General features: G+C 44.9%; 1 protein-coding gene across 1 annotated transcript in view; it reads left to right on the forward strand.

The window, feature by feature from the left end:
* Positions 1-10,146, forward strand: part of Dhrs7 (dehydrogenase/reductase 7) — a 10,481-nt gene extending 335 nt beyond the window's left edge. The window contains exons 2-8 of the mRNA XM_010605905.1: positions 2,225-2,260; positions 2,654-2,806; positions 5,310-5,416; positions 5,966-6,205; positions 8,048-8,170; positions 8,737-8,952; positions 9,970-10,146. Of these exons, the coding sequence (XP_010604207.1) occupies positions 2,225-2,260; positions 2,654-2,806; positions 5,310-5,416; positions 5,966-6,205; positions 8,048-8,170; positions 8,737-8,952; positions 9,970-10,017 (923 nt within the window). The 3' untranslated portion in view covers positions 10,018-10,146. The remainder of the gene's footprint in view (positions 1-2,224; positions 2,261-2,653; positions 2,807-5,309; positions 5,417-5,965; positions 6,206-8,047; positions 8,171-8,736; positions 8,953-9,969) is intronic.
* Positions 10,147-13,068: the final 2,922 nt, after the last annotated feature.

The following is a 13,068-nucleotide window of genomic DNA, read 5'->3' on the forward strand; positions in this document are numbered from 1 at the left end:
CCGGGGTGAGGAGCGGTGTGCCCCTCGCTGTCTGTCCTGTGGGAAGATGACCAGGGTTGGCCTCCCGCCAGGAGCCTCTCCAGGGGTTGCGGCCCAGCAGTGAGCAGGGACTCCCGGGGCACAGTGGGACCCCTGACTTTCATGGTGCAGAGTCCAGGGAACGCTGAGAAACAGTGAGTGTCCCCTGCTCAGCCTGAGAGGCTCAGACTGTTCTTCCTGAAGTTGTTCATCCTGGGCTTCTTGCTCTCGCTAGTTTTGAAATCTGATGTAATCCCAGTCGGCCGTCCACCTACTCCATAGAGCAAGGGTGAACCAGTGGAGAGAACCGAACTGGCATTTTGTCTGGAGCAGGATCTTTCCTGGTACACTGAGGGACTTTCTGCTCTTCCCTTTTTGTCTGTGCCTTGCTTCATGTGTGAGGCTCGTGTCTGCTCCTTTGTGAAGTGTTCTGTGCTCGGAGGAGCGTGCACATCACTTTAGAAACAGAACCTCTGAGCTTGACAAGCCTTAGGAAGAAGGCGTTGTCAACCAAGCCTGTGATGGAGTGTGTGGGAAGTCGTTCAGAACATAGACCGAGTTGTCGGTGTGGCCACATTCCTGGAGAAAATTGGTTCTCAGCCTGGAAGACTGTTTTGTGCCCCTCCGTCCTACCAGACAAAATCTTTACTGGGTGTGTCATTTCACTGGTTGTTTCCTTGGGTATCACATGTGCAGCACTGTGCAGTATTCACAAAAATCTGCAACACACATGCAAGGCCAGCACTGACCAAGTGGCAGATGTGTAGGTGCGGGCCGAGTGTGCTCAGCAAGTGCTCTACCACCGAGCTGCACACCCAGGAGTGTAGCTCTTTATAAATCAGGAGTCTCTTTATAAATCTTTATAAATCAGGAGTCGCAAACACACTGCAGTCCTGTTAACATAGGTCTTTCTCCTTAATGACTGCCAGGGTTCAGTCAGTGGGATTCTTGTGCCTATTTGCTGACCGGTGGGTGTTTGTGTTTGATCCTTCGTTCCTTTGTGTTAACTTGGACCCAAATAAAATGAAATTAGAGTATATCTTATTATGTAATTATTCAAGACAACTCATCATATTATGACAAAAAAGTAAATTGATAACAGTATTTACATATATGGCAGGTTGTGAGTTCAGTTATTTTCTTATAAGAAGCAAAAGTTAAAAGTTAGGGTCAATCAAATAAATTCATTTAATTCTGCCAATTGTTTTACTTTCGAAGAAAAAAATTTTGAGTGTTAAATGTAATTACATTCTGTTAGTATAGTAACAGTTTGCAAATTTTATACAAATTTGATATTATCTAAGAAAATAAGTAAAATTACAAGTTTTCAGCAAATAATTATAAAACTATTAATAGTTCTTACATGTAATATAACTACAATTAAAATGTCAATTAGGTTTTGACTACACAGTAAGCTTTATAAAACTTCTTTATGCATAAAACTAATTACATATGATAAATGATGTATGTGCCATATATCAAATGAAAATGGCATTGAGGTAAGTTATAGGGGAAAAAATTCTAAAATGACTCCTATTGGGATGGGGAAGAAAGAAAACAGTAAGGAACATGGAAATAGACTCAGATTCCTAAAATAGCTAAGGCCAGAATGTTGGCAAAATCTACCAAGTAGAAAGTACGAAGGAAGGAAGGAAATAATTACCCTCCTAGATGTCTGTATAGACTTATTTTGGTCATTTTAAAAAACAGAAAGTACACTCATGCAATTCAATAATTCAAACATAAAAGGGTGTACATTGCAAAAACTTAAGCCTTGCACATTCCCCCCACCTAGGCCTCCCTTGCCTGCCTCTTCTCTGTCCTTCTAGAGATGCTCTGTGCTTCCCAGCACAGTATCTCCCATGTTTGATCGAAGTGAGACTGATTTTAGAGATGCACCAGGCCCAGAAAAGTGCGCACATATTTCCGGAGTGGGAAGAGAGACACGCACAGCACATGAGAGGAAAACCGATGTAGTGGACAGCAGCCTCCTGTGAGTCGGCGGTGAGACGCCCCGGAGAGGCCCAGGCTTCTCTGGGCCGCATTTGTACAGGCTGGTGACTGAGCAGCACCTGTAAAAAATGGCTCTGTGCTGGGCTCCAGACAGCAGTGATCGGCCACAGGGTCCTCTGTCATAGACCATGTGCCCTGGGGACAAGGCAGGGATTGAGTCACCTCCTGCTCGGAGGGCTCCGGGAATCCGGACCTGTGCTCTGGGCAAAGCTGTCCAGGAGGAAGCATGGCCCAGTGGGACCGGGGCAGAAGGTGTGTGCACGGGGAGGGACTGAGGCTGTGTCGCGTGAGGAGAGGAGGCAGCGACCGACTGTGTTAGCCTTGGAGGGAAAGAGCTGAGAAGACTGGGCCGATTGCATCGTAACAGAGCAGGCTTTGCTTGAAGTAAACGAAATTGCATCAAGGTTCTGAAACGCACAAACTATTCCATGGAAATTATTGCTAACAGGGTTTGTATTCCTATTCTTAAAATAAGGTGGACATTTTTTCCTGGGATATTCAAAATATCGATTGTGAATATTGGGTTTCAGACCCCTGGTGGTGTTTAACGTTGTGTGTGCTAATGTTGGACTGACGGATGGGCGTCATCCATCACATGCCCCCCACCCCTCTTCCTGCACAGAACAGGAGCTGACTGACACGGTGGTGTGGGTGACGGGGGCCTCCAGTGGGATCGGTGAGGAGCTGGTTTACCAGCTGTCCAAACAGAGAGTCTCTCTGGTGCTGTCAGCCAGAAGAGAGCAGGAGCTGGAGAGAGTGAAGAGAAGATGCCTGGGTGAGTAACCTGCAGCCACAGCCCTGGTTCTGGAAAATGAATCAATCCCAACTCAGGTGCGGCTCTGGGAATCTGAGAGGGAATTCTGAAGTTAGCGCACCTGTGTGTAACACTCCACCTGCCTTGGCCTAGATGCTCTCCTTTTCCTTGAGCCCCTGCCCTCGGCTTCTCCCTTTTGGTTTCTGGCATCTTTCTAAGCTGTTTCTGTACTGACTCTTAACTACCAATGCTCTGAAATACTGTCGGATTTCTAGTGACCAGGTAGCTTTTGTCTTTAGGGAAAGACTTTAAGGGCCTTCTGTCTAGGCTACTGGAATTCGGAGGATGACAAACTGATCAGGCAGTCGGCTGATGCAGGAAGCGCACACTCTTCATCCCACCGTCGCACACTCTGGATTCAGCCCCCTCTGAAAAAGCCCCATCGAAATCTGCATGAGGTTTGGGGACATATCCAGGAACAAGCCAGAACTGGATGGTGTGAGAACTTTTCATATAGGATCAAAGGGAGTGAAATGTGGTTGTAAAATCCAATCTGAGGAACTACACGTGGCAGCAGAGGCTCGTAATCCCAGTACTCTGGGGAGCCTAAGCCTGGAGGACCACAAGTTCGATCCCAGCATGGGCAATTTAGCAACTTCACAAGACCCTGTCTCAAAATAGCAACTAAGCTCAGATAAAAAAGTTATGATATGTTGCCAGTATCAAAGTATCCAACACACACAGAAAAAGGAAGAAAAGGTTTATTTCACCTCAGTTTCAGAAGTCTGAGTCCTTGCAATGTCGGCAGTGTGGTGGGAGGCCCTGGGTGGAGGAAAGCTGCTTCCATCTTGGGGCCAGTAGTAAAGACTGAAGGGGAAGACGGGAGCTGTACCTTCCGGATCACCCCCCCCTGTGGTGAGCCTCCTCCTCTGATCAGACCCCACCTCCTACCACCGCCTCAGCAATAATCCTACCACTATGCGTTACACTCCAAAGGCCTCTAAACCTGAGTATGGACACGTGGGGCCTTTGCTGGACATTCTTGATCCACACCGTAACATTCCACCTCTGCACCCCGAAGACTCCCGGGCATCTCATTATGGCTCACAGAGGTCTCAGGCCTTGCATGGCCACAGCATGGTGGGAGCCCCTGGGTGGAGGGAATCTGCTTGTGTCCTGGTGGACAGGAAAGGGGGACAAAGTGAGGAGCCAGGGAGAGAGATAAACCTTCCAGAGCACACTTCCTCCCGCACCAAACAGCAAGTCAGCTCCAGCATTTCTGTAATTCGGAGCCTTCCAAAAGACCTGCCTATGAGCTCATGAGGCCTTGGAAACCATACAGCACCGAAACTGACATAACTTTGCAGCTTCTAGCACGTCACGGTTATTGGTCCCTTTTACTTTTCATTCTTCGTAAAATTTCCTTGTATTTTGCTGATTGAACTAACCACTCAGTAAAGAGAGTTCATTGCCCTTCAACCTCAGCAAGACGTAATGCTTTCATGACATTGTCTTCAAAGGTGTCTTGTGCGTTTGTACTGCACGGCTCCTAACGGCAGACATTGCTCCGCTGCTGTGACTGGCAAGTCCTGCTTTGGCGGAAAAGACAAGCTCGTCAGGCTTCCTTCGTGGGTGGGAGCACGATTGCTTTCCTGTCTCTGTCCCAGCAGCGGTGCAAGCCTTGCCATTTCTTTTACTAGCACACATGGCGATTCACTGTTTTCTCATTTACCCTAATGGAATTGTGTTTCATATTTACTATTTCTGCTTGTTTTTCTGATTACTTGTTGTGTTTTATGATCAGAGTTTGAGGAAATAAGTTTTGATGATTTTTTTTTTTGAAAACTAGATATAGAAAGGGCCAAGTACAGACCAACACGGTGTTTATAGGTGCAAATTGTGGAAGAGACTATGTTCTTTTTCTTACTTTACCTCCTGGAGCCCCTGGCTGATGAACAGAAGATTGAGTATGTGTCCTTTGACTGTAGTACTCTGATCTTCCTACTGATTAAAAGAATAAATTATGATTTTTGTTTTTGTTTCTCCTTTTGGCAGTACTGGGGGATTAAACCCGGGGCTGCATGCATGGTAGGCAAGTGCTCTACGGCTAAGCTGCGTCTCAGCCCATGTTGTGCAGGTTTCAATGTGTGGGAAACAGCAACTAACCTCTGTGAGCCTATTGGAAAGCACATGTAACGGGAGTGCTTCAGAAATTGCTGTACAAGTCTTACTTCATTTAGCTTATACTATAGTCTGATCTCTTTGAGTCTCTTCTAATGTCCCACTGTCTCTCTTGGAGCTGAAATGAGCCATTTTACTTCCTGTGAAGCCACCAACTTTGTGTTGACTGTCAAGCCCACTAGTCCTCCTGTTGTTCACTGAGAGAAACTATCAAAGGACACTCACAGGCGACTTTGTTGACAACTGCTGGTGGAGGGTGCGGGTTAAACTTAACGAGAGAAACCAGGAGCGTCACTGAACCATGGCATGATATTCACAGTAATTTTTAAGTGTCTTTCTTTAGAGAACGGCATCATAAAAGAAAAGGATATCCTCGTTCTGCCCCTGGACCTGACCGACAGGAGTTCCCATGAGGTGGCTACCAAGGCGGTCCTCCAGGAGTTTGGTAGAGTAAGTAGGGTTAGACAACAGTGGAACATTAGTTGATTTGCTTTGGGTTCTGAAATAGCTGCACAGTACATTGCAATGAGTGTTGTTCTCATTCAGAGATTTCAGGAAATGGGAGTTCATGCAGAGTTCTCAGGCCTGTAGGTTCAGCCTCTTCACATCTGAGTCTTTAACTTTATGTAATTAGTACTTTACAGATGTAACAAGTACTACCGATTTCTTCACACAGACAAAAGAAAGTAAAAAGTTCCTGCTGCCCCTTTTTTCTTAATGACATTTGTAACTTTTCGTACACAATTAAAATGAGAATTGTGGTTGTTTTATATTTTTCTTTCATATTTCTAGAAACAAAGTATTGTTTTACTGATTTTTTTTTTTTTACTGATTTTATCGAGGGCCCTGTGCTTTCCAGGCAGGCACAGAACCACTGAGCTAAAACCTCAGCCCTCATTTCGATCATTGATGTTAGCAACATAAGCAGCCATCTCTAGGAATTCCATCCATCCACAGAGGACATCCCCAAACACCAAGTTTCTGGTTTTATTTAAATAGATTGATATTCTGGTCAACAATGGAGGAAGATCCCAACGTTCCTTGGTCATCGATGCCAACCTGGATGTCTACAAGGAGCTAATAGAACTTAACTACTTAGGGACAGTGTCCTTAACAAAGTGTGTTCTACCTCACATGATCGAAAGGAAGCAAGGAAAGATTGTGACGGTGAATAGCATGGCAGGCATTGTATCGGTGCCTCTTTCCAGTGGATATTGCGCCAGCAAATATGCTCTTCGGGTAAGGCACCTTGAATTCAACTGTAGGATTGATCCAGATGTGTGTAGGGGCAGAGCCATCAATGGGCAAAGTTTCTGTATCACCTGATGCTGCTGAGATGTCGTAGGAACCACCCTACACCCATCCCTCCACCTTCTGTATCTTCCTGGTGAGCAGGAGTTTCCTGTACTCCTTACTTCTGCACACCTTCCAGACACTTTTTCCTCTCCAGTTTTGATACTTCTTTGTGTTCCCCTTTGTCCTTGCTGTTTCTTTTTCCTGGTCTAATTATACATGTCTGCCACTGTTTGGTACTGGCTCCTGGACTGGGCCTCATATCCTTCCTGGGACAATATCAGCTCTGTTCTCTGTGCTTTCACTGAAAGAGGAAAATCTATTTAAGGCAGAGACTAGGAGTGAAGTTTGATTTGGGTCGTATAGTTTATGAGATAATAAGGTTTGAATTGGGTGAATTTTTAACCTTGGTTTAAGACGAGATAGTGGAGAAAGATTAAAGGAGCCACACATTGCACAGTGTCTTGAAGAAATGCTCTTTGTGCTGCAAAGACAAGGCAGTTGCAGAGAAGGCTGAAGCAGCCGCAACCCTGAGGATTTCCTGAGGGTACTGAGGGATGAATGGACAGTCAGTGACTCCAGGGGAGCACGGGGCAAAGCTCAGGCAGGCAGAGCAGGGAGCGCCTGGCCTGCCCTCCTGGACACGCTGTGTAATTCCTGGGTTTGATCTGCTGGAATGTGGCAGGTTGAGGCCGTAGTTACTTATTGTTGTAGTTCAGCACTGAGACCCAGAGGCTCTGTTTGAAGAACATGTTTCCTTTTCAGATTTTCAGCAAGGTACAGTGCGAACTTGTTTATCACTGAGAACTTTGCAAACTGTAGTGGAAGAGTTTCAGCAAGGAGGGGCTGTGGTGTATGATGTATTGGCTTAGGGGCTGTGCTCTCTGTTTTGCTACAGAAGGGCAGAATGTTAAAGGTACAAGAGTTCTCCGTTCTTTTACCCAGCATTTTGTTCAGTGCCCTCATAAATCGGGAACTGTGTCGGGTTCTGACACATGAACCTCATAGCTCCTGTGTGAGTCCGGTCAGCCTGTGGGTGGCTGGCAAATGTGCAGGTAGTCAGGTCATATATCAAGTGCACCACAGGTTAGCCGTTTAGATATTTTTCAGTAGTTAACCCAGCCGTGCAACATTTCTTAATATAACAACAGGATACGTAAGGGAAATAAGATTTTTGTTACTGTCAGTTGCTGTAGACATGGTTAGTTTCTCAGCCTAGCTGGGCTGACTTGTTACAAATATCATCGATCATCAGTCTTCTTTCCTTTTAATGAGCTGGTTCTAGTCATCACCCCAATGACTAAAGTTTTCTGAATGAAATTCATCCTGGTACAGTAGCAAAATGGATTTTATATGGTGAAAATGTTCTCTGGGATAGAATTTATGAAGTTCTAATCCTACTTTTTTCTCTTTGCCCCAAACACTGGTGCTTTAGATCGCTTGGGGGAATAAACAGAACCCCTCAGCAATCCTGGGGAACACATCCTCATGGTGGGTAGCAGAACCTTGGGGGACAGCTTTGAACCTGTCCCGTGCTTCCCAACAATAAAATGCAAGTCCCTGCTGGCCAGAACCACTGCCAAGGGAATGTGTCTGGAAGGGCCCTGAGTGTGCGCTCCCATTTGCCCCAGAGTCCAGTTAAAAATGCCTACCGAGCGTGGATGGTTTCACTACCTGGCCTTTGCTCAGGCCTTTTAGAGTCTATTTGATAACCCAGAGATATATCAGTTTTATTTCCCCCTTTTCTTTGCTTTTCTCTTTTGACTTTTCTGTTTTGTGCCCTGTTAGGGGTTTTTTAATAGCCTCCGAACTGAACTTACAGAATACCCGGGAATAGTAGTTTCTACCGTTTGCCCTGGACCTGTGCAGTCACGTGTGGTGGAAAATGCCCTGGCTGACGATGTCACAAAGGTAACAATTTCCGGTTGCAGCCTCATTGAAATGATTTACTCCTTATATTGGTGTTTTATCAGTGTGTATCAGGGATTTTAGGACAGAACTGTTTATGATGTACTGATAATGCTTATTGTGTGGCATTGTGAAATTTCTTAAACTTAGCTGGTAGTGTTTCACACTGAATTTTAATAAGGTTAATGAGGATGCTAAGACCCCACTCATTATGTGACCCCTGTTATGTAATGGTTTTCTCACTGTTAAGGAAATCCTTTTGTCTCCAGCCGTTTCATCCCCTTGTCTTCATGTGTTTGGGATTTCATTTGCTCAAATGTGCATTAAGTCCTCCTTAGTGATGCAGTTGTAATTTAAAGAAAGAAACTTCTTTTAGTAATCCATACTATGTTTTCTGGTATTTGTATGATTCTTGTTAGGCATCTTGAAATATTATAAAAATTTATCAACACCCATTGGTGCATATACAGATGTCTTTGGGGCGTGAGGCCCCACAACTGCATGGATTTTCTAATGTAAAAGTTCTGGGAGCTAGCTTGGATACTCACTTCATTTTAATCTTTTCTTAGGTTGTGGGCAGTGTCAGAGGCCAGTCCTACAAGATGGCAACGAGTCGTTGTGTGCGGCTGATGTTAATCACCATGGCCAATGATTTGAAAGAGGTTTGGATTGCAGAGCAACCATTTCTGCTGGTAACATATTTGTGGCAATATATGCCAACCTGGGCCCGGTGGCTAAGCAACAAGTTAGGAAAGAAGAGAATTGAAAACCATAAGAGTGGTGTGGTAAGAGCAATTTATATATTTCTTAGTAATACGTATCAATCTTAAAGTATAAAATCTTCATCTTCTTAGAACACTTTCTTGCTAATTGTCCCCCAATCTCACGATATAAAAAGAAAAAGTATGCAAAGTGTTCTATTCCCATAGGTATCTGATGTGTTACTGTAAATGATCACTGGTCTTGGAGAAATCACTTTGCAGTCGAAAGATTGACACTGATTCTCTCCCACTTAATCTCTGACCGATGTATGTGTCGCCACAGTGGCCTTTCCCCATTGCTTCTCCTTCCGACTCCTGCCCATCCCAGCAGGCTCAATTCAGCTGTCACCGCTGTGAGTGATACCCGCCTTCCCTCCCACTTCCCCCGGAACTGGGGGCGCCTCGGTCTGTGTGTGCTTCGCCTTAACATTGCCTGTTGAGTTCTGATGGACACAAGCACTTGGGGTGCTACTAGTGCCCTTACCTCCTTCCTCAGCTACTCTACAAATCATGGAGGTGCCTGGGGCCAACTCTGAGGGCAAAGGCTGACCACTTCTCCACCGGCTTTCAGTGTAAATCCATTAGTGAGCAACGTTAATCAGCTGTTTCTAAAAGAACTGTGCCTGCAGAGTTCAATCTATACAACAAAGCAAGTGTAATAGTTAATCCCCAAAATGTAAAGAAGGATTACTCAAAGAAAGGCTATTGCTTTGAATGGATTTTATTAGTAAACATATCTTTCCTACACTTTGTTACTACCATGTCTTATAACCCATCAATGTATATGAAAAGGAAAATCATGAAAGAACCATGTTATGTCCTCATTGGACAATCTACTACTGTTGAGGAAATCCACTGTAATGGGTAATCCACCTGTTAGACATTTAATTTCTTCCAACTTCTTGCAGGAAAATGAAAATGAATTAGTAGGCAAAAGCAAAAAATACCAAATACTTAGATATTTACAGATTATAAAAGCAGGTCTTATCAAAAACTTGGGTCCACAGTAAAGACTGATTCATGTTCCTGTCACTTTTACAGGATGCAGACTCCTCTTATTTTAACTTCTTCAAGAAAAAGCATGATTAAATGGAACACTGCAGTTTCCAAGCTACTTGAGGGAGAAAATCATAACAGAACCATAACAATCTGCTTATATTTTTTGATGCAACTTTACTTCCAACATGTAATGAATAATAAAGATCGCCATGAATGTTACATAAAGTTATTAATAATGCTATATTTTTGAAAAAAATAATTGCAAAGTATAGGTTAACAGGTGTCTAGCCATTGAATCATACTCTTGTTTTAAACATCTATTGTAGTCTATTGTGCTTCTATGCCAAAATATTACAGCCCAGATAATTTATAAAGAGTAGAACATTTTTTCCTCTCAGTCCCAAAAGCTGGGAAGTCTGAGATCCAGGCCACAGCAGAATAGGTGTCTGGTGAGGTCTGATCTGCTTCTGAGATGCACCTTCTTGCTGTGTCCTCCACATTGGGTCCATACAGGGTGCGAGTGCAGGTTAAACACCCCTTTCTTAAGGGCACCAGGTCCTATTCATGAGTCAATCACCTGCTGAAGGCCATGCTTATTTTGGGGACAGGGACTCACTGTATAGTTCAGGCTGCCTTTGAACTCACTGTGTGGCCCAGGTCAGCCTAGAGTGAAAAGTGATTCTCCTGCCTCAGCCTCAGAAGTCCTAGGATTTTAGGCACGTGCCACCATACCCCGCTCAAGGCCATGACATTTACAACTATTGCTTGAGGGTTATTTCAATATCAGTTTTGAGGAAACAGAAACACTCATACACAACACATGACCAATGTAGGTTGATTAGGATGGGGAGGTGAACAACATCACGGAGTTTCATTCAACACAGAACACTGGGTTAGGAGCAGTTCTAATGGAGCACTGGGATGACCCAACCTCCAGATACTCAGCAGTGTGCACTGCTTTCAATGACTGTAACATGAAGCAGGTAGTGGGAATCTGAGAGTCACCATTTATTCCGCACCTGCCTTATGGCCTTGGCTGGCCTGGGCTGCTTAGTATCATTTAACTCCTGTAGTCCTCATAGCAGCAACTAGGGTAGGTGGTACTATCTGCCTTTGTAGATGAAGCAAGAGATTCCCAGAGCAATTAAGCACAACTTCACAACGTCCCTAGGAAGAGGTAAATTTAGGACTAAATTCAGCTTAGAAAAACTGCACCGACAACTCCTTTCTGCTAGGATGCATTGTTTCACACTAATACTTAGCCTCTTGCAGCAGAAACCACACATAATCCAGAACAGGAAATCCACAGCAGTAGGGGAGGAACACAGGACACCAGTTCACAGGCTGCCCACTGCTTGGCTGAAGCCAAAGTAACATAAAACAAGTGTAGAGAGTTGCCGGCACCGTGGAGGCCACTCCAGTACTGTCCCTTGCAGAAGAGGAAGATGAGATGCAGCTACCCTTGCGGTGCACCAGGTGGAAACGATTGATTAATGTACACACATGGCCACCTAGAAGCGTGAGCCACAAGAGGCTACCATTATAAGTACTTAAGTATACGGGCCCGAAGGTAGCCCTCATCTAGCAAGAAAATAGTGAAGACGCCCTTAAGAGGTGTTGCGATGGAGTTGTAATGGGTGCTTGGGAGGCTACCATTATAAGTACTTAAGTATACGGGCCCGAAGGTAGCCCTCATCTAGCAAGAAAACAGTGAAGACGCCCTTAAGAGGTGTTGCGATGGAGTTGTAATGGGTGCTTGGGGAGGGACAGACGTGGAGGTGCGCAGTGGGGATGGAATGTAATTAGGGCACCTCCATGACCGGTGGTGAAAGTAAGAGTTGCGATTTATTGTAAAAACTAACGAAGAAGAAATGTTGGAATCATTTTCAAATGGAACAGAGGTCCAGGTCATGTGGCTTGGTTCAGACTGGTAGGAGAACAGTGAGTGTGGAAGCCGGTCCTGGAGAAGTCGTGACATGCAAGTGGGCTCCAATAAGGGTGGTGAGATAGACGCAGAGAAGCTTCGGAAGGCTGGGTGCAGCTAAGTTTTCCTTCTCATTGCATCCCCACACTTGCCTGGCATTGCTCCTGTACATGTTAAGGTTTCTTGGGAAGATGGGAGACATTCTTGGCCTCCAGAATATAAGGAATTAATGACAACAAAGACTGACAGGAAAAGCAATGAAATCATTTTGCTCACCTATTCTTCCAGTCCAGGGTGTCAGAGACTGTTACAAATTAAACGACAGGTGCTTGGTGTTTTTGTGGCAGGCAATAATGAGAAAACTGCCAGAGGAAAATACCGTACACAGCCCTCCTGTGTTGGGCTTTTGTCTGCAGAGCAAGATTGAAGAGAGCGCCTCTTGGCATAGTCAGTCAAGATCTGTTCACGGAAGTGGTCTCGTTCTCACTTTTCACAGTGTGGTTTGTGAACTGACCCAGTTCCCCATCAGTATCTTTAATGATGCTTTCAAAAACAAAGGCAGCTGCTCATTGGAACAGCGTGGAGTGAGCACAGTGGGGGCTGTGTGCAGGAATCACTGGTGAGTCGGCACTAGTGACGGTGGAAGCCGTGGCTCTAGGAGGAGTTTGCCCAGGGCCGTGCACCCACAGCTTCAGGGGCCACGGTCCCGTTAGCTCATGTCACCTAGTGGACATTTCCAAGCTTTTGAACACCTTTCGCGGGGGCAACTGGACCACAGGCACTGTAGATGTTAAAGTGTGTGCTTGGTAAGGGTTGACACACTTGGAAAACTATGGCGCACTTGTGAAACTGTAACCACAGCGAGCGTTCTGTCTGGATCTCGGTGATGCATTCTTCATCTTGGCTTGGCTCTCTGATGCTTTCAAGGAGATGTAAGGATACTTTTTGCCCAGCTCTTCCACTTGCTGATGGGGCGATGGATGTGAATTACCTGCACACTCACAACTAAAATTTGGAAGCAGAAATGTGAGTTTCAGGGAAAATTCATAAGGTCGGGTTTTATTATGTCAAATGGCGATATCAGGTTAGATACAAAGACTCAGTGTAAGAAGCAGGGTTGAGTTAGGTAAAATCCGTGCACATCAGTTTATTGATCGTAGTTTAAATCTCAGAAGTAGCCTACAACAAATTGATGAGAAATTCCCAGTCTCAGAGTG

The sequence above is a fragment of the Fukomys damarensis genome, unplaced genomic scaffold (assembly GCF_012274545.1).
Source record: "Fukomys damarensis isolate Sample0158 unplaced genomic scaffold, DMR_v1.0_HiC HiC_scaffold_21, whole genome shotgun sequence".
In the NCBI taxonomy this organism is placed as follows: domain Eukaryota; kingdom Metazoa; phylum Chordata; class Mammalia; order Rodentia; family Bathyergidae; genus Fukomys; species Fukomys damarensis.